The following is a 20,821-nucleotide window of genomic DNA, read 5'->3' on the forward strand; positions in this document are numbered from 1 at the left end:
ATAAAGCCTTTTTCGAAAAATCCCTTATCCCTTTTAAAATGAGGGATAAGGGATCTTTCAGAAAAGGCTTGATTTTCCAAAAGATCCCCGTCTAGACTGGCGCTTTTTTCCGGCAAAGCTCCGAGCCGGAAAAAAGCAGCAGCCATTTTTATGCTAATGAAGCAGGGGGGATTTAAATCCCCGCTTAATTTGCAATTGTGATATGTCTAATTTGCATCCCTTTTATGGAAAAGGGATACAGTCTAGACACAGCCCCTCTGTCCTTCCCTACTCTTCTCATCTCTGGGGTTTGGCATCCCTTCCTTCTGCTTAGCAGTGAGGCTTACTTAGAGGTGACCCTTCTCAATCAGGGCATGCTAAGCACAATTCTGTCCTTTACTCATACAATAAGATCAACATTCATTACCCCTATATTAAAATACTATAGTGATTTGCCACCCTATCCAGCCAAAATGGATCATTATGGCAAAGCAGATCCATTTACTGTGCATTGAGGAAGAGTAGGCGTAGCTATGCAAACAAGTTCTGCTCCTGAAGTCTTTCCCCCCCATCAGCTGTCAGGAGAGTGCTCATTAGAGACCTGTTTACAAATAATGAAGGAAAAGCTTTGGAAAGGAAATATCTCAGACCATAATCTGAAGCAAAAATAATTTAGCTGTAATGTTCCAATAATCAGGGTAACTTGGGAACTAGTCTGTTCTTAATTGACATTTGTAATAAGAGTTATAAGAACTCTGCAAGCCTGACATATTTTCTTTTTTAAATGTGTCCTTTCCATCCACTTCTTTGAAGCCCAGTATTCAAGTTGTAGTCTTCCTCTTGTTATCAAATAACTTCTGAAGGACGCTACATATTGTATATAGATTATTGATGTTATAGACTATTGATTTAGCAACAGATTATTTCAACCTTCATCAGCAAGTGGTGTTGCTCAAACAGACAATCACAGTGGGTTCTACCAACCCCGGCGTTAAAAGAGCTAGATTCTATTCTGAGACACAAACATCAATATAGAGTAATTTCACTGAAGTCAATAGAGTCAGAGAACTTACTTAGGATTTACAGTTGAGAAAATGAGATCAGGAACTGGGTTCACAACACTCAGTTCCTTTGAGTATGAGATACAATTGGAATTATTTAGATAAAAGTCTTACATTTCAATCTGAAGGCAAGAATTATTTTTTTGTTTGAGGTGCTTTCTACTGTCTGGTCTGATCCATTTCCCTTTTAAGTCAATAGGACTTTTGTGGGAGCTGGAATGGACTCTGACTCTGCACTCTATGAAAGTAGTTTCAATGCATGGCAAGAACACCTTCATTTGGAGATGCTTAAGTAAATAGGCTCCACTAGACATGGATGAACAAAGGCATAAATTAGTAACCAAGTCACTCAGCAGCTTCAAAGAAGCTGGCCATATGGTAGGTGTTCCTCTACCCTAGGGATGTTGGAGTGATGTGTTCTTTGTCACAGGAGTTTAAAAATAACTGATGCTCCTTTCTAATTAGGGTGACCATCTGCTTTTCATTTGATGGGATATTTCATTATAAAATATAGATTAGTGTGGAAAATTTCATATGGTCAAGAAAAGAACAAACATTTCTGTTAGGAAAAGCATGCATTCGTTTTATAGAATAATGGCCCATAGTGCTCCTTTTTATGCTCAGTGCTTCATTAATAATTCCCTATTAAGATTTTTTACTATAGAAATAAAACAGCAATCAAATAATAATGATGTCACTTTGTTTTTTTATGCCTTTCATCTGAGAATTTCAAAATGCATTGCAAAGATCAGCAAATACAATTCCAGACCTCTCATTTTTATATCAGCTTGTGAGGAAACAGATGTTGTCAGTAGCCTGATAAGAGTCCCAAATTACCAATTTCTTTTTTTTTTTTAGGCACACTGTGGGGGTGGTGAGAAATTGATGGAAATTGGAATGAAACAGGCAGCATAGAAGGACTGAGAAAATGTCTTCAGGTGGATTCTAAACTAAATTTACTGTTTTAGCTGAATGCACCTAAAAGCCACTGACCTGTAGCCTTGCACAAATTCAGACATCTGGAGCAGTTTAAGAGATGATATCTATTGCTTGTTACTTCTTCAGCCATGTTTTTAAGGAAATACTTCCTAAGCAAATGTAAACACTCACAAATTATTGCTAAAATGTTAAAAACATGAAATACAATTCCTGTATATTTGTTTTGGCTCACTTCTGGCAAAATGCAACACTGTCTTGCCCTAGTCAGATAATAAAAATAAAACTTAAAGGGACAATATCAATTTAAATACTGGTTCAGAAACTCAAATGATGTACCTATCAAAGCTCTGTTGAAGTTAACAGAGCTACAGTTTACAGCTGATAAGAACTATTTTAAAATAATGCCTATTAAAACTGCTCAAATGTATTTGGATTTTGGTGAAATTTTTTTCTCAACAATTTGAATTTTGTAGAGGAAAAGGGAAATTTTTCAAAAGCAGATTTACAATTTCTGCCCAGCTTTTCTGCCAACTACAAAACATGTAAAAAATGTCAAATGGAAAATGCTGATACTGTGAAATGTCAAAAAGTTAAAAGTTGACAGAAGTCAGATGGACCAAACCTAATATCTGTTTAGCACAGTGGTCTTCAACCTTTTTAAGCATAAAATCACTTTTTGAATTTAAATGCATGCCAGGATCCACCTCAAACCCAAATACCTTTGCCCTGCCTCCTTCCTGCCCCTTCTCCAAGGCTCCACCCCTGCTCGCTCCAGCCTCCCTCCCCCATTCTCACTCACTTTTATCAGGATAGGGACAGAGGGTTGTGGTGTGGAGGAGGGGGCTGCAGACTTCCTGAAGGGAGGTTCCAAAGAGGATGGAGAGAGGCTGTTCTCAGTAGTGACAGATGGCAGAACAAGGAGCAATGGTCTCACGTTGTGGTGGGAGAGGTCCAGATTGGATATTAGGAAAAACTATTTTACTAGGAGGGTAGTGAAGCATTGGAATGGGTTACCTAGGGAAGTAGTGGAGTCTCCATCCCTAGAGGTGTTTAAGGGTACGTCTAGACTACATGCCTCTGGTGACAGAGGCATGTAGATTAGGCTACCCGACAGAGTAAAATGAAGCGGCGATTTAAATAATCGCCGCTTCATTTAAATTTACATGGCTGCCGCGTTGAGCCGACAAACAGCTGATCAGCTGTTTGTCGGCTCAGCGCGATAGTCTGGACGCTCCCCTGCCGACATCAAAGGGAGTTGTCAACAACCCAGGTATGCCTCATCCCAGGAGGCATACCTGGGTTGTCGACAACTCCCTTTGATGTCGGCAGGGGAGCGTCCAGACTATCGCGCTGAGCCGACAAACAGCTGATCAGCTGTTTGTCGGCTCAACGCGGCAGCCATGTAAATGTAAATGAAGCGGCGATTATTTAAATCGCCGCTTCATTTTACTCTGTCGGGTAGCCTAATCTACATGCCTCTGTCGCCAGAGGCATGTAGTCTAGAGGTACCCTAAGTCTCGGCTTGACAAAGCCCTGGCCGGGTTGATTTAGATGGGATTGGTCCTGCCTAGAGCGGGGGGCTGGACTTGACGACCTTCTGAGGTCTCTTCCAGTTCTATGATACTATGATAAGGGGATGGTTGGATGAAATAACATGATCGTGGTAACTAATTGACCATTCATTATCAGTTGGAAATAGGTCAATGGAGGGATGATAGGAGTTGCTATAGGGAACTTTCTGGGTGTCTGGCTCGTGAGTTTTGCCCACATGCTCAGGGTTTAGCTGATCGCCATATTTGGGGTCAGGAAGGAATTTTCCTCCAGGGTAGATTGGCAGAGGCCCTGGAGGTTTTTCTCCTTCCTCTGTAGCATTGGGCACAGATCACAGCTGAAGGACTCTCTGCATGTTGGGGCCTTCAAAGTATTTGAAGGCTTCAATATCTGAGACATAGGTGAGAGGATTATTTTAAGAGGGGTGGGCGAGATTCTGTGGCCTGCACTGTGCAGGGGGTCAGACTAGATGATCATAATGGTCCCTTCTGACCTTAAAGTCTATGAGTCTATGAGTCATTCTCAAAAGCAGCCAGCAAACTCTCTCTATTTCACCTCCCCCCCCCACTCTGTGGAGATGGGGGAACAGGATGGAGGGAGGGGCACCCTGACATCAACACCCCCTCCTCTTCTTCCTGTGCCCTGCACAGGAAGCAAGAGGTTCCTGGGGCTGGTGGAGCAGCTCTCAGTCAGAGGACAGGAGCAGCTTTGCTGTGCTGAGAGGGGCAGATGAAGTGCCAGCACTTGACAGCCTCACGGCCAAACCTGTCAGAATCACCTATCAAAGGCTCTAAAATCTACCAATAGATCCCGACCTACTGGTTGGTGACCACTGATTTAGCATTTTCACCCCTGTGATAGTTGTTCTCTATACTTCACATTTTTTAGTTTACTCTGAGATGTGGCTTTAGTACTTGCAAATCTCAGGCAGATTTACACAGGAATAAATTGCACTAGTAACATAATATTTTGCATACTCTTGTAAACAGCCTGGAAGAAAGCATAGGGGGCAGACCCTTCAGGTCTGACCAGTCACTTTCTGAAAGTTTCCACAAAAGGACAAACATCTCTGCTCCCAGAAAAAGCATGGAACATGAAGAGCTATTCAGACCGGAAACACTGTGCAATTGGAAAGAGGGGTAGCTGGGCAGGTGCCATTCTGTAGTGAGGTCGCTATTATATGAAGCATCCCTACAAAATGTTATTGGCACAGTGAGGTGAGGGACTTAATCTTTCTGTTAAAATGCTGGTGTGGGAATCAAGTGATCTTCGTTCAATTCCAAGATCTACAATACAGGCAGTCCCCGGGTTACATACAAGATAGGGACTGTAGGTTTGTTCTTAAGTTGAATCTGTATGTAAGTCGGAACTGGCGTCCAGATTCAGCTGATCAGTTTCAACAGTGGCTGAATCTGGATGCCAGTTCTGACTTACATACAGATTCAACTTAAGAACCCCAGGCATCCCCAAGTCAGCTGCTGCTGAAACTGATCAGGGGCTGATTCCAGGAAGCCCGGGGCAGGGGCTTCCTGTAGTCAGCCACTGGTCAGTTTCAGCAGCGGCTGACTTGGGGACGCCTGGGGCAGAGCAGCTGGGGTGCTGCTGGGTTGGTCCAGTAGCGCCGCCGCTCCTCGGCGCTACTGGACCAACCCAGCAGCACCCAACCTGCTCTGCCCCAGGTGTCCTGATTCAGCCGCTGCTGAAACTGACCAGCAGTGGCTGAATCAGGACGCCTAGGGGCAGAGCAGCTGGGGTGCTGCCAGGTTGGTCCAGTAGCGCCCAGAGCGGCGCTACAGGACCAACCAGCAGCGCCCCAGCTGCTGTACCACAGGCGTCTGGAGCAAAGCCGCAGAGCACGGGGGCAGCGGGACAGCCCAGACGCACCGTGGGTGTCCTGCTGCCCTCGGACTCCGCCACTTTGCTCTGCTTTGCTCCCCGTCCCCCTGGTCTGCAGACCAGAAGGACGGGGAGCAAAGCGGCGGAACACGCGGGCAGCGGACAGCCCAGACGCGTCTGGGCTGTCCGCTGCCCGCGTGCTCCGCTGCTTTGCTTCCTCTCCCTGGTCTGCTGGAGACCAGGGAGAGGGCCCCGTTCGTAACTGCGGGTCCGACATAAGTCGGATCCACGTAACTCGGGGACTGCCTGTAGTCTTCTTGAGTGATTTTTGTTAAACCACTTGATGTTGATGTGGTCCCCTACATGTGAAAAGCACTATGTGGAACCAAGAATAAAAATGTAGTCCCACATACATGCTGAGGGGAACATAAAAGGATGATCCAAAGGGGTGGAGGGGAACACATCTACTATCTGTGACCAGCTCTTGGAGGTGGTTCTTCAAGCCTTAGATGCTGAAATGAAGTGACTGTAGGGGAATCTCGGCTTCTGTTTTTTTTAAAAAATAAAAGTCTAGCTCCCATGGTTTCTGAAGAAAGGTGGCAAACATAGAATGAACATAAAAGGCTTGAAATTTAAAAAAAAGATCCTAATTGTAGTATTATTTTAAAATCTCATGATTTTTAAACTAGTCTCTTGATTGGAGGGAGGCCTGATGGATAACTTTTTTATACTAGTAGGGTAGTAATGTTGGTTGTGTCTGTTTCCCTTGATATGCAGTTTTCTTTCATTGCTTTTTAATGGAAAATCTTTATCCATGTCTTATCTTTGGAGACACAGAGCTAAGAGTCCCAAAAAAGACTTAGACACCTAACTGCCACTTTATATGCCTAAATTCCAGAATCAGGAATTCACAAATTCCACACTTGGAGGCCACCAAATCTTGTAGGTGCTTAAACTTCCCCAGTGCCTAAATTGTTGCAATAGACATTCCTTAGGTGGCTGTGTTCATACAGACTGGAGCTTCAGTCTAGTTCTGCCTAAGCTAATGGTAGGCATATACTGGCCTGTGGGCCAAATCAAGTCCATCAGAGTTAGCTCCTGGTGGGCCCCCACAGCTATATTTACCTGCACGGCCACTGGTATCAGCGATTGCAGCTCCTGTCAGCCACAGATCACCACTCCTGAACAATGGGAGCTGTAGAAAATGGTATCTTGGTCTATGCTGCTTCCATTGTTCCCGTTGGCTGGGAATGGCAATCCACGGTCAATGGGAGCTGTGATTGCTGGTACTAATGGCCATGCAGTTAAATATAGAAACAGTGGCCTGTCAAGTGCTAATCCTGGTGAACAGACACTCTTTTATTGCCCACTCTCCATTTAAGCTGAACACAAAAGATTCCTGACTTAGCCAAAAATCTATATACAAGTGGGAAACCAAACAAGAGGGGCTGCTGCCTTATGCCATGACACTCCTGCTTTCTACCAAGATGATTGCTGGAAACATGTAAGACTGGAGAAAGAAAAGGATTGGGCCCAGGCTGGGAAGCTTTCCAGCCTGTGAAAGAAGATGATTATAACTACTATTAGGATAAGGTATTGTTTGAAACAAGTTTCTTAGTATATTAGGCTTAGCTGTTGTGTTTTGTTTTATTTTGTTTAGTAACCTACATTGTTCTGTCTGCTACCTCTTATGATCACCAAAATCCTATCTTTTTATACTTAATACAATCACTTACTAATAAATGCAATGTAAATGAATGTTACTGTGGGAAACTTGTGTATATCTCTTTCATGAATAATGAGAGCAAACATTTTATGAGTTTGCTCCATATAAGACTTTATACACAGTAAGATGGATTTATCTGGGGTTCTGGTCCCATTGGGGTTGTGCACCTGGGTATTGTGGCAAGTCCCTTTGACTGTGTCTTCCCAAGTCTGAGCTGATCTCAATGCCTGTGTTATGTTGCATAGAGCTGTGACCTCAACACTGTGTCAATGCTGGAGAAGACCAGACCATCTGGTTCAGCAGGACAGGGTTGGGGGGGTCAGGCTCAGTGGTATCACAGTCCCAAGGGAATCTCTTTGACTGAACCCATCTCACAGTGGTCACCAACTATTGGACTGCAATCAACCGGTCTACCCTGGGGACTTGCCCACTCTTGAGATTGCAATCTCTGGTGGTGAAGCATGACTCCTGCTAAGGCAGGCTTGCTCCCTGCCTGCCCTGGCACCATGCTGCTCCCGGAAGCACTTGGTGTAGCTTTTCAGCCTTGTTGGGAGATGCTCTGTGGCCTGCCACCTGGGAGGGGGGGATAGGGCAAGAGTTTCAGGGCCTGGCGACTCAATAAGCTCCCGGCCACTGCAGCTGCTACTCTGGCAGCAGTGACAGCCAGAGCACTGGGCTCTTTAAATCACCACTGGAGCCCCAGGCAACACACTCCAGGCAGAGCTAAGGGCTAATGGAGGAGGAGGGGCCCAGCATGGCATGGTCTGAGCAATGCTGAGGGCTGGCTGTCCCCAGCTTTGCCCCTTCTGGGAGTACAAAGCTACTCCCACCCCTTGCCCAGGGGCCCGTCAGTCCCCTTGCTTGTCTGCAAACACTACCTCTGCAGCTCCCAGTGGTTGGGAACAGGGAAATGTGGCCGTTGGGAGCTGAGGGCTGGTGCGGGCAGAGAGGGGAAGTGCACAGAGCCACGTGCCCCTCACCCCCCTGAGCCATGGGAGCGTTGGCCCCTTCCGGGAGAAGTATGGGGCTGGGGCAGGCAGGAAGCCTCATTGTGCTGCCAACCAGGAGCCACCTGCAGTGGCACTGTACCCCAACCCTCTCCCTTACACTATGCTTCTTCTTGTGCCCTGAATCCTTTCTCTCACCCGACGCCCAGCCCTGACCTCCCTCCCAGAGCCAGCACGCCAACCCCCCTCCTGAACCTCAACCTCTGCCCAGCCTGGTGAAAGTGAGTGAGAGGGGGAGACACAGGGCCGGATTAAGACCTTTAGAGGCCCTAAGCACTGAAAAGATTATGGTGCCTCCCCCATGTAATTCAAAATAAAAACAATACTATACTGTAAAATCTTGTGTGTGTGTGTGTGGGTGTGTGTGTGTGTGTGTGGCTTTGCTGGTGCCCTAAGCACGTGCTTAGTCTGCCTATTGGGTAATCCAGCCCTGGGGGAAAGTGAGCAGGCTGGAGCGTAGGGGATGGGGCAGGCTAGATCCTGAGTTGTCCTCACATTCAACAAGTGATCTTGGGCTTGGTGTGGACGCGGTGCTCCTTACACCAACGGTACTGTCCGTCAGAGGCCATCCCCCAGCAGCCCCGCTGAGTTAAATGGGCGCGAGCTCTGGGCGAGGCAGGGCATTGCTCACGCCGGGAGCAGCGCGCCCGGGGAAACCGGGCCTGTTGCTCCGCGGGCTGCCGGGACCCAGGTGCAATTAACTCTGCTCGCCCCGTATCTTTCTCCTGCCTCGGGGGGTTTCTGGCCGGGGGCCCATTGGCTCCCACTCGGGAGCCTCGGCGGAGCTTTGTCCCATAGGCGGCCCCGGACGCTCCCAGCTGGGCGGCGCCAATCAGGGGCGGGAGGCGGGGCCCGTGGCTGCTCTACCGGGCTAGCTGCGGGGCGGCGCGCTTGTCCCGCAGCGCGGAGCCATGGGGAAGCTGCTGGGGTTCGCCCTGGCCGGGATACTCGCGGCCTTTTTGGGGGAGCGGTTCATGGAGTTGCGGTAAGTGGCTCCGGCTCCCCAGGGAGCACGTCGGCGAGCTCCTGTGAGAGCCGGGGCGGCCATTTGCTCCCCTTCCCGCGGGGGGAGGCGTGTTTCACTAGCCCGGCGTTCCCGAGCAGGGCTTGCCCGCCCAGTGCCGAGCTGGCGGGCCTGGCCTGGCAGAGCCTCGCTGGGCAGCCAGCGCGGAGTTGGACACACAGCCCGGCCTCCCGGAGTTCAGGGGGGCCGCGCTGCAGTTGAAGTTTTTCTCGTTGTCTTGCTTGCGGCTAGCACAGAAATGCCACTGAGTTTGTCGGGAGCAAGGGAGGGGGCGATATAAACTGCCCTGGGGTCTTCCAGGTGAAATCGCAGCGCTTGCGTTTGGTTGCTCTAAACCAGGCTTGAAACGCGCTTCAAAAATATTCGTTCCAGATCAGTCAGATTTACAGGAGGGTGCTGTCCTAGCTGGGCTGTGCGCTCTTCGATCAGCCAAAAAATGCAAATAAGCTCTGAAGGGTGAGCCTTAAGGGGAGGGCTGTTTACCCTGCCAGAAGAGGTCGTAATGACATGGGGTATGTTGACACGCCGTCCGGAGGGTAAACACGATTAAACCAATCACTCGCTTTAAAACAAATCTGACTTGCGAAATAACTGGCTTCCATTGCCAAAAAAAAAAAGTTTAATTTGTTTTTAAAGCCAGAACTTCTGAATAAACAGCCATTCTAACATGCTTCAAAAAAGAATGCATCCAGGGATGTATGTCCATTTATGTTTATTAACCAGGATGATAGGAATCGGTGATAGGGAGGGGTCAGTTGAGGTTTCCCTGTTATGCTCACTCCTTTTGAGGCACCTGACACTGGCCACTATCAGAAGACAGGCTATTGGATTAGATGGACTTTTGCTCTGACTCACTATAGCCATACTTGTGTTCACTAGCAAGCTAGTTTTTTATACTAGCAGGGAACAGGTCCGTTATCAACTTCCTGTGGAGTTAGGAGTAGTCAGATGAATACTAAACAGAATCAAAGCTATTAAACCCTGAAAGAAGAGAGTTCATATAGCAAAGGCTAGTCAATACAATATTACAGAACATAACCATATAGCTTGAGGCTAGAAAAGTGCAGAGTTACTTTGTTACATGACCTCTTTGTCATCATGAGTAGTGATGTAAAACAATTTGCAAGACATCAGAATGACAACGTATAAATGATTACATTTTTAGATCTAGCAATGTTGCTAATCACAAACTTTTTACTACTTATTTTTTGCAAAGGGTGGAGTGCAGTGTAAGTGTATTCAGAGAAGTGTTGTTTTGAAGTAAATTCAACTCACTGCTGGTGCTACCATTAGTCTGAGTAAACAAGGAAATTTTATTGGCAATGAGTAACTGTATGTCTCAATATAGGGATCTATAAATTCTACCATTCCCAGTTAGTCTTCTGGGTGAGCTGTTTCAGAGGGTAGTAACTGGTCAGGTCCTGTCAAAAGCTGAATAAACCAGATTAAAATAATATTGAAAACTAGTAAAATATATTTAGTTTCATAAAATAATATGCTTGAAAAGCACACTGAATATTGTGTTTAATTCTTTTTTTACTCTTGTCTGGTGTGGGCATGTGTTGCCTCCTATGCCTGCTATTTTGCAAATGTGCTGATATAACAGTACTGGTGATTGGAAATGCACATGCACAACTTTCAGATAAGAGTCAAGACTCATGCCTAGTTTCTACTAATATGTACTGGAAAGAGTAGATGGGAAAGTAAGTTCTTCCCCTCCCATCCATCCCAAATATCTTCTCTTCCCCCCCCTCCTCACACACCCTCTCTCTAAAGGAAAATGAAAATTAAGAAGTTCTTTATCTGTTTGCTGCTGCTGTTCTTAATTTCTCAAGTTGTGACATACTGTGGTCTGGTGATATGACACTGAAAAAGTCCTATTTTTTTTTCCCAAACACATTTAACAATGTCTAATATTCCAAAAGGTTAATGCTTGTTAATTTTTTATTAAATTGGGTTATGCTTCATATTGTAGTATTAATATCTACTGCAATAGAGGCACCTTATTCTCATCTGCTGTGGCGTCGGAGTAATAATTCCCACTATTCATGGTCTTTGCCTCCACTTCTTAAAAGAACACTCCTTGACATAACTAAATAGCTGTATTTTCACTTATGTATTTGTTAAAGGTATTGGCACTCTACTTTTTTCTCTTGTTCTTACTATGTGTTATTGATTAGGATTTTTTAAAACTAAGTCTCAGAGGGTAGCCATGTTAGTTTGTAATTTTTTTAAAAACAATGAGTAGTCCTGTCATCATGGCACGTTAGACTAACAAATATATAGAATCATGAGTATTCGTGGGCAAACCCCACTTCTTCAGATGTGCTGGGGGGGGGGGGGAAGCAAGAAGTGGGTTTTGTCCATGAAAACTCATGATACTATATATTTTTGTTGGTCTCTAGGGTGCCGTGAGGCTACTTATTGTTTCCAATCAATAAGGTTCTGAGCTTTTGTTCACTGAAATAAATGATAAAGCTCCCATTGACTTCTCCTAAACACTTGATACATAGAGTGCATTTCAAAAGCTTCTTTTGCTTGAAAATGTGGTGGTGGTTTTAATCCACTTTTGTATTTATTTGGAGAAGAAATCAGTCTCAAGCAAGAAACTCTTTTCAAAACCAGAAGAAACAGTATGATAGTCATATGAGGATGTTCACTGCTGCAATTTTTGTCTTGCAGTGGTGGGGTAGAGGTTGGCTGAGAGTGTGTACTAAGGTTATTTTTTGAAAAGTATTCCAAGTGAATTTCCTAGAGAGATGATCAGTTTTTTGGTTATAAATTTTGAGACTCTGATAGAAATGATAATATCCTTGAAGCCCAGGTGACAAACTTGATGTAGCCTGAAATGGCATATGAACACTAAAGTTTTGCCAGCACTTACTCTCGGTACAAATGTTGACATTACAATGTCACTAGAACATAAGCATCCACCACACCACTCTTTGGAACACTTCTTGTGCAACATTTTTGCGCTGCAATGAGGGATACCTGCACTCTTAGGGGAATTATGGCAGCTTGGATCACGTTTCCTGAGGGCTTATCTAGACTACGCTAAAGTGTCGAAAGAGGATATACAAATTCCGCGTAGTTTGGTCACGGCTCTTAAGGCGAACCCTCCCTTATTTTTTGAGGAAAAGAGTAAGACTGAGTGATTGGTTCTTCTATATTTGTGGGACTTGAACAGCTACCACTACTAGTTATACAAGAGAAAATATGAGAATGACAGTTCCCAGTTGCTTCAATCAGTTACAAACCATATAGACGTGCTCCTGTACTTGCAAAATGAACACCAAGTGGTAGGACTAGGGATGTAATTGTCAATTAATCAATGAGCAAAAGCCTATCGGCTTTAAACTGCAGAGCCTACAGCGCAGGTAACTGTATAACCACTGGGATTTTCTGTGCTTATGCGATTACTCGAATACATTATTTTATTGGTATAATTTGACATTTCATCCATTGGCATTTGACCCACAGCATCCCATGCGAAAGTATTTGGGGAGGGGTAAGAGTAGCAAAAAGGTGATGCTGGGAATGGCAGAGACCACAAGAGGAAATCAAATAATTGTATACCAAAGGTGCTGTACCAAGAATGGCACTACCTGTCACTTGCAAATAAGGAGTGCTTCCCCTAAATATGGTTGGGCATTGGAAAGCAATAGCAATAATAAGGAAGAATGGGAGGATATGTCTACAGTTCGAAATAGGGATGCAAATGTAGCTGTCCGAAATTGCTAATGAAGCGGGGATTTAAATATCTTCTTTCTGAAATACTAAATGTGTTCCGTCCTGTGTTGGATCCTGGTATCTAGACACCAGAGTATTGCAATTTAGGCAAAAGTGTAACTTTACAAAGCTCAGACAGCTGGAGTTGCTTAACTTCTGGGCATCGAAGCTTAAAAATGATAACTTTACAGCAATTTGGTCTTCTAGAAGTTGTTAATGCTTGCTGTTTTATGCCACAACAATGGATGACTTTCTAAAGCCCCAGCTCCTGCAGTCATTACATGACAATTTCAGCATCTTTTAATGGGAGTGTCTAGTCAGCATTGAAGAGTCAAGCTTGAAAACATGATGTGAGTAAACTCTAAAAGCTCACAAATAGAAGATTTAACAAAAGCTCCAGAACTGAATATATATTTGAGTTTCTATACATACATGCATACATACACACAAAGCTCGTCAAACCATGGCGAGCCCCGCTCACCAGCCGCACTGTCCAGTGATCTGTGCATGCGCAGATCGTTCTGCGCAGATCGCCTGAACCCGGCTCTTCAGGGTTGTAATCTACTTGCCACTGGCGAGTAGATTACATAATTTGTTGAGCCCTGATATATATATTTTCTCTCTGTCTCTGTCTCAATAAATACTCCGTGGGTGCGTCTAGACTGGCAAGATTTTGTGCAAAAGCACATGCTTTTGCGCAAAAATTTGCCAGCTGTCTACACTGGCCACTTGAATTTGCACAAGAGCACTGACTTTGTAATGTACAAAATCAGTGCTTCTTGCACAAATACTTTCACGTTCCCGCTCAGGGATAAGCCCTCTTGCACAAGAATACTTTTCCATTAAAAGTATTTCCGCAAAATCATGCCAGTCTAGACGCAGCCCATATATATATTTGTGGGTAATATTTTTTTTAAAAGTCTGACTCGTGATTTTTTGATTTTTTTGGATCTGGTGGTATTGCAGTAATACAGATAAATATACGAAGATCACTCTGAAGCTTGCTTTATACTGTAACATTAGTAGTTTACTGATAAATGAATGGGTCTATAGGTAAAGATAAGTGGGGAGCATTAGCCTGTTAAATAGTATAGTTAATTGTTTGTTTTGGTTACATTAATAAATATATCCAAGAGATTAAGTATCAGTGTCAGTCAGGTTTATTGATCTGGTACAGGAAAAATGTTCTGCAGGGAACAAATTTTCAAAGAGCAGTCTCCTGGAGCAGTGCTACACTCATGCAGAAAGCATTAAATTACACATTTCAGCTGGTGTTATGGATATGATTTTACCAGTTACATCACTAAAACCCAAACCATCAGTTTGTCCCAGTTTTCAAACTTCTCACTCTGTCCTTATCTTTGCTTTGGATACTCACATTAGGGATGTAAGTGACTAGTCAACTACCCAGTAAGGAAATGCTTGTTGGGTAGTCAAGTAAGAACTCAAGTAGTTGTTTCTCACCTCTTGCTGCCTGTATCAGAGAAGCTTCAAAGGTGGGGAGGGGACAGGAGCCAGTGCTTGGGGGAGCAAGCTTAAAAGCTGGTTACCCCCAGCATTATCTCCACAGGTGGCAGGGGAGACAGAGGGCAGGGGGAAACTGTCCGAGCATGGATTGAAACAGTTTTGCTCATGCTAGTCCTGACTCCTCCTCCTCTCCCTTTGAAATGTACACCTGCAGCTCTTGTACATTTTGAAGGAAGAGGCACAGAGGGGAACCCACGCCAGTGGGGCCCACAGCAGGAAGAAAGCGCTCCCCTTATGAACTAATTGAGTACTTAATGGAAATTCCATTGACAAATTTCGATTAATCAGCTAATCGAGTAAACTGCCCTAACTCACATTCCAGGTATTGGTCTGTGAAGGTACCTCCCTAGTTTGTACAAAGACATTGAATGAATCTTGATTTTTGACAAGTTTCCTATCTCTGGCCAAATTTTTGCTTCAGTAAGTGTAAGGTGTTATGGGATACTTAGCTACAGGCAGTCCCCGGGTTACGTACAAGATAGGGACTGTAGGTTTGTTCTTAAGTTGAATCTGTATGTAAGTCGGAACTGGCATCCAGATTCAGCCGCTGCTGAAACTGACCGCCAGTTCTGACTTACATACAGAATCAACTTAAGAACCCCAAGCGTCCCCAAGTCAGCTGCTGCTGAAACTGATCAGCAGCTGATTCCAGGAAGCCCGGGGCAGAGCAACTCTGCCTCGGGCTTCCTGTAGTCAGCGCTGGTCAGTTTCAGCAGCAGCTAAATCAGGACGCCTGGGGCAGAGCAGCTGGGGTGCTGCTGGGTTGCTCCAGTAGCGCCGCTCCTCAGCACTACTGGACCAACCCAGCAGCACCCCAGCTGCTTTGCCCCAGGCGTCCTGATTCAGCCGCTGCTGAAACTGACGAGCAGCGGCTGAATCAGGACCAGAGCAGCTGGGGTGCTGCTGGGTTGGACCAGTAGCGCCCAGAGCGGCGCTGCGGGACCAACCGGCAGTGCCCCAGCTGCTCTGCCACAGGCGTCCGGAGAAAAGCCTAGTCTGCGGGGGGGGGGGGGGCGTACTAGCTGCGCCCCCCGCCCCCACCCCAGCAGACCAGGAAGACATGGGCGGCGGACCGAGACGCACCGCGGTTCCGCCGCTTGGGTCCTCCGCGGCTTTGCTCCCAGTCTCCCTGGTCTGCTGGAGACCCCCAGACTAGGGAGACGGGGAGCAAAGCCTCTGAGGACACCGGCAGCGGGACAGCCGCGGGGCGCCTGGGCTGTTCCGCTGCCGGTTTCCCCTGCGGCTTTGCAAAGCCTCGGGGAAGCCAGCAGCAGAGCAGCCCAGGGCGGCTGGGCTGCCTCGCTGCCCGAGCCCCCCCGCAGCTTTGCAAAGCCGCGGGGAAGCCGGCAGCGGAGCAGTCCAGGCGCGCCTGGGCTGCCTCACTGCCCGAGCCCACGCGCAGCTTTGCAAAGCCACGGGGGGAGGGGGCGGGGGGGGGGCTCGGGCAGCGGGGCAGCCCAGGCGCGCCTGGGCTGCCCCGCTGCCCGAGCCCCTCCGTGGTCTGCAGACCAGGGAGACGCAGAGAAAGCCCTAGAGTACACGGGCGGCAGGACCGCGAGGTCCCGCAGTCTGTGTACTCTGGGGCAGCCCCGTTCGTAACTGCGGATCCGACGTAAGTCAGATCCGCGTAAGTCGGGGACTGCCTGTATTCAGTTTAAAATCTATCTATAACATAGTCTTTTTCGCTTACGCTATTACAATATTTGTACTTGTATATGGGGCCCATATTATCTCTAACATGATATATGTTTATATGTACTCCAGAATATAAGTCAACACTGTTTGAGTTTGTAAAACTCTCTTTGATCTGTTAATACTAAACTGTTCTTTCCTCTTGCAGACGTAAACTGAATGCCTCCAGAGAGCTGGAACCAGTGGAACTTCCCAACTGCCACCTTATTAAGGGAATCGGTAAGTATGTGCTAGGGATGTAAGATAACGATTAATTCACTCATCATGTAATCACACAAAATCTTAGCAGTTACATGATTATTCCATATCCCTGGCCCCTCTCCCAGGGAGCCCCCTGCCACTCCACTCTGCTGCCTATGATACAGAAGCAACAGTGCAGGGTGGCCACAGCCTCAATCCCTGTGGGGGGCAGAGCTCAGTGCTGACAGAAGCTGCTGCAGCATCCTGCCTGTGCCCCTTTCTGCTGCGTCTGTGCAGGAAGGGGAGGGGAGAGAGTGGGTATAGTTGAGAGGATAAGCCTGGGCTTATTGGTTAATCGTTTATTCAACTATATGCTAACATCCCTAGTGTGTGCTAGGACTTTGAATTGTCAGCCTTGCTTTCAAGTCAGCTACTAAAGCCAAGTTTTAAAATGCTAACCTTGGAAACAAAATACAGTAAACTTCCGATAATCTGGCACCTTTAGGACCCGGGGGTGCCAGATTATCAGATATGCGGGACTATCGGAAGGGAGGGCTATGAGGGGTATGGGGTGCGGTTGGGGGGCAGCGCTACAGGACCAACCCGGCAGCACCCCAGCTGCTCTGCCCCGGACGTCCCCAAGTCAGCCGCTGCTGAAACTGACCAGTGGCTGACTCGGGGAAGCCCGGGGCAGAGCAGCTCCAATTGTCCAGCTGCCTGGAGCACTTCCGGGTTCCAGGTAGTGCCGGACTATCAGGAGTGCCAGATCACTGGATGCTGGACAACTGGAGTTTTACTTTATTGATGGCCTATAAGTACTCTTTTGTTGTTGTTGTTGTTGTAAATCCTCTGAATTCCAGTGGTGGGGGAAGAGAGACCGCATACAGGAAATTCTGTTGTGAACAGCTAGATATTCAGAATCAAAGGAAACTTAGTACTGGGCTGAGAGACCATACTAGTACATTGTGAGAATACAAACCAAATTGACAACCTTTGACACAGTAGCAAGAAGATTGAGACCAATTAAAGTTGTTGCATATCTGAAATGCAAATAGCCATGCTTGTGGGACTTGCCGTCAGATGCCTATCTGCTGGTAATACTTGCAGAAGCTCCTGTAAGAAATGTATGAAGGCTTTCAAAGATAGCAAGAGGCACTAAGTTAACTGGAGTGTTGATAACGAGCAAGCTGGCAAGAATGCTGGGTGGAGTTGGTGACTTTAAGATCAGAGTCCAGTCAAAGTGAATATGGAAAAATAGAAGAGTGCAGTATAGGAGATGCATACAACAGCACACTCCCCATGCTCATGTTTTAGTAACCCAAAGTTCAATATACTGCATAATAAGCATGTGACTTAAAATATTTAGAAGACAGAGTGTCTATGCTTGTGACTGGCCTAGTCAGGAAAAGGGGATTGTCATTACTTTTTACACAGAGCGTACCTGAAAATACTAAACACTGAAGCTATTTTGCATGTTTGTTTATACAGACCTAAACATTGTCCCATACAAATTAATTTTAATAGGTGACCTGTTTATGAAGAAAACTAAAATGTATATTAATCTCTCTTTTTTTAAATATAGAATCAAGTACAATGTTTGTATAACTTAGCAAGTCTATAAATCTTAATATATATCAAGTGGTCATTTTGTCTTTTAATATTTCTGTTGCATACAAGGAAAATTGGGATTCATTCTTCAGCTAAATCAGCAATTATAAATTCTTATGGCAATTAACCACTTAACTACATTTCTTTGGTTAAAATATCTCTCATTTGAGGGAGTGAGCTCAGCATCTTAAGGATGTGGCCCCCTTTTTATTTTGTACAAATGTTTGTGTATTGAAATCAGCCATGTCAGAATAGGGTTAGCTGTTTTAAACATTTAAGTTGCTATTAACTTGTTTTCTTCCTGTTTCAGAGCCTTATGAGTGGATTTACTAATTTAAGAATGTTGTTACGGGGATAGGAGAGGGGGAAATTAGGCCTATGTCTCACTAACAGGTTTTTTCTTTTGCCTGCTGAAACAAAATCTACCAGAGTTGTATTTTATAAATATCTGTGTGTGTCTGAACTCCCTTGTCTATTTTTTTGTGGAATTCTTTGGACCCACTGGAACTTACAGCTTTTCCTCTGACCCAGCTAAGTCACACTGTTGACTTTCCAAATCTCGCTTCCTGAATGTTTCAGGAATCACATGTCTTTCTGAACTCAGGTAATTGGATAAACACAAGTAGAATTTTTTGTGAGAGTTAGTGAAGAGGGTAGGTCAATAGAACTTAAATTGGAAAAACATTTTGTTCTTTTTGAGTCGAACAAATATTTGTTAGAGGAAGAGGCAGAATATTCACTTCCCTTGATGAATACTTTTTACATGAATTATCTTGAGTGATCCCTTTTAAATTGATGTGTTTGCTCCCATTTGGGAAAAGCAAATGGTCTTTACAAAACCTTTTGCAAAATGCTCATTTTGTTCAGGAAAATAGAACTCAAAATGGCAAGAACAATTTGATTAACTTCTGAACAAGATAATTAACTACCCTTCACAAACACATTTGGGCCTGATATTTATCTGAAGACTAGCTGAAGGCTGACTGCTCTCTTTTGTCTGGAGACTGTGATTGAGAAATAGTGTTACAACTATTTTCCGTAGTCTTTGTCATAACATTCCCGACCGTAGCTGAACACTGCTCAAGTGCATTCCTGTCATCTGCTGATCCTCCAACCAAAGCCAATGCAACGAAACCAATTCAGTGGCTTCAAAATATCAGTAGGTGACTGTTATTGTTAGTAATTTTGTAGCACCTAGGAACCACGGTCCTGTACGAGGATTCCATTGCACAAGACACTATAAATACAGCACAAACTAGTAACATCAGGAAGTTGCTATGAATTAAAAAGTCAGCATAATGTTCTGAAATGAAAAACATCACTCAAATTCACTACACATACCTTGAACATTTTCTTTTCTCTTTCCCCTTTAATAGTGTTGGATAGAATTCTGTGGGTGAGTGTGAAAGGGCTGAAAAAAAAAGTGAAGAGCTTGTACATTTCAGCAATAGTGAGGCTTGGATTGGAAAATGTTTGTTTTAATAGGGCATATTGGGGCATTTCTGAAAAGGGCAGAGTTAAGGTTGCACGAGCAACCTTAACTCTACATTTCAACTCAGAAGTTTGAGTTGAGCTCAACTCAGCTTTCTGCAAAGAAGTGAAGTACCACCAAGCTATTCAACTCTGTTAACTCAGTTTTTTCCACTGTGTTCATTAAGGAAACCAGGAAATTGAAACACTTTTTGCCATCTGAATAATATTATTGACTCATGTATTTCTGTTGGACTCAGCTGTGTAAGGTTGCTCATGTGTCTGCAGGATCTGGCTCTTTGTAATTACACAAGGATGTTATTTGCATGCGTATATCTGTATTAAACTGCAAAGCTAGACTCATCAGCCTGGCCTCTTGAGTAGGCATGTGATTAATTGACTGTCTTGGCTCTGAATAAATTAATCTTAAACTATTCTCTCCTCCCTCCCCCCACTCCACATGGAGAATGGAGCCCTGTTCCCATCTATTGTCATGTTAAATTTCATCCCCCAGGAGTAGTTTTCAAGTTACAGCAGGCATAGGTTTGCTATCTAGTTCACTTTTGTTTGTGTTTTCCACATAAAATTTCCCACTTCGTGTTTTTAGCTTCTTGTTCACTTTGCTTTCAAATACCAACTTTAAAAAAAAAAAAGTCAAACTAAATTTGGTGGGCGGAAGATGTGAAAGAAGGTTATTCTCTAAAAATAGAAAATGTCTTTCAAATTGGCATAGTTACACACCTGAATTGAAATTGGCAGGCAAATTTGAGGTTTTACTAGTGTAGTATTTTTGTACTTGCATCATAATTTTATATCCTGACAGAAGAAGGATAAAATGACCTTTATAGTAAATATTTCTCTGGTATTCCTCACTGTAGGAAGTGATCGTGATAGTCTAATTGGGATTCAGAGTGCAGTCCTAATGACACCATTTGGCCCGTAACCCGTGGTACCTCACAATGCTCTGTTAGTATAGCTGTCCATCTGGGCTGCTTTCAAGCATGTGGGGCATGCTCTGAGTATCTGTGCGCTTATATAGCCCTGGTTAAGCAGCTCTGGCCCCAGGAGCCTATCTATACTCCTACTTTAGCTTCCATCAGACTTGGTTACAACTAGCCAGATGACTCTAATACACTCCCCACTCCTGAATTTCCCCAACATTGTGTGTCCTTAGGTGTCCAGCCCTTTTCTGGATCACTCTGAGAAGTGATCTTTTGTTGCATCTGTAAAGAAAGAAACCACATGGCAGACTAAACTGTGCACAGAGTTGCTACATTGTGAAAGTAAACAAATGTATTTGCAATAGGATTTAAGTACCAAGTAAAAGAGCAAAGTTAGAAAGCTTTATAAGCAAATAAAAGTGAAAACATGTCTAAAATGTAATATAAATAAACTAGGGAAATACTAGCTAGTCAGGACTACTATAAGGTGGGTGTATAACTGGCTGGATAACTTCTCAGAGGGTAGTTAGCAATAGTTCAGTTATGCTGGA

The 20,821-nt window shown here is 44.8% G+C and overlaps 1 protein-coding gene across 1 annotated transcript in view; it reads left to right on the plus strand.

The window, feature by feature from the left end:
- The first annotated feature begins 8,923 nt into the window (after positions 1-8,923).
- LOC102457846 (serum paraoxonase/arylesterase 2) overlaps positions 8,924-20,821 on the plus strand; it is a 32,223-nt gene continuing 20,325 nt past the window's right edge. The window contains exons 1-2 of the mRNA XM_075922346.1: positions 8,924-9,084; positions 16,220-16,290. Coding sequence (XP_075778461.1) covers positions 9,011-9,084; positions 16,220-16,290 — 145 coding nt within the window. The 5' untranslated portion in view covers positions 8,924-9,010. The remainder of the gene's footprint in view (positions 9,085-16,219; positions 16,291-20,821) is intronic.

The sequence above is a fragment of the Pelodiscus sinensis genome, chromosome 2, assembly GCF_049634645.1.
Source record: "Pelodiscus sinensis isolate JC-2024 chromosome 2, ASM4963464v1, whole genome shotgun sequence".
NCBI classification, from domain to species: domain Eukaryota; kingdom Metazoa; phylum Chordata; order Testudines; family Trionychidae; genus Pelodiscus; species Pelodiscus sinensis.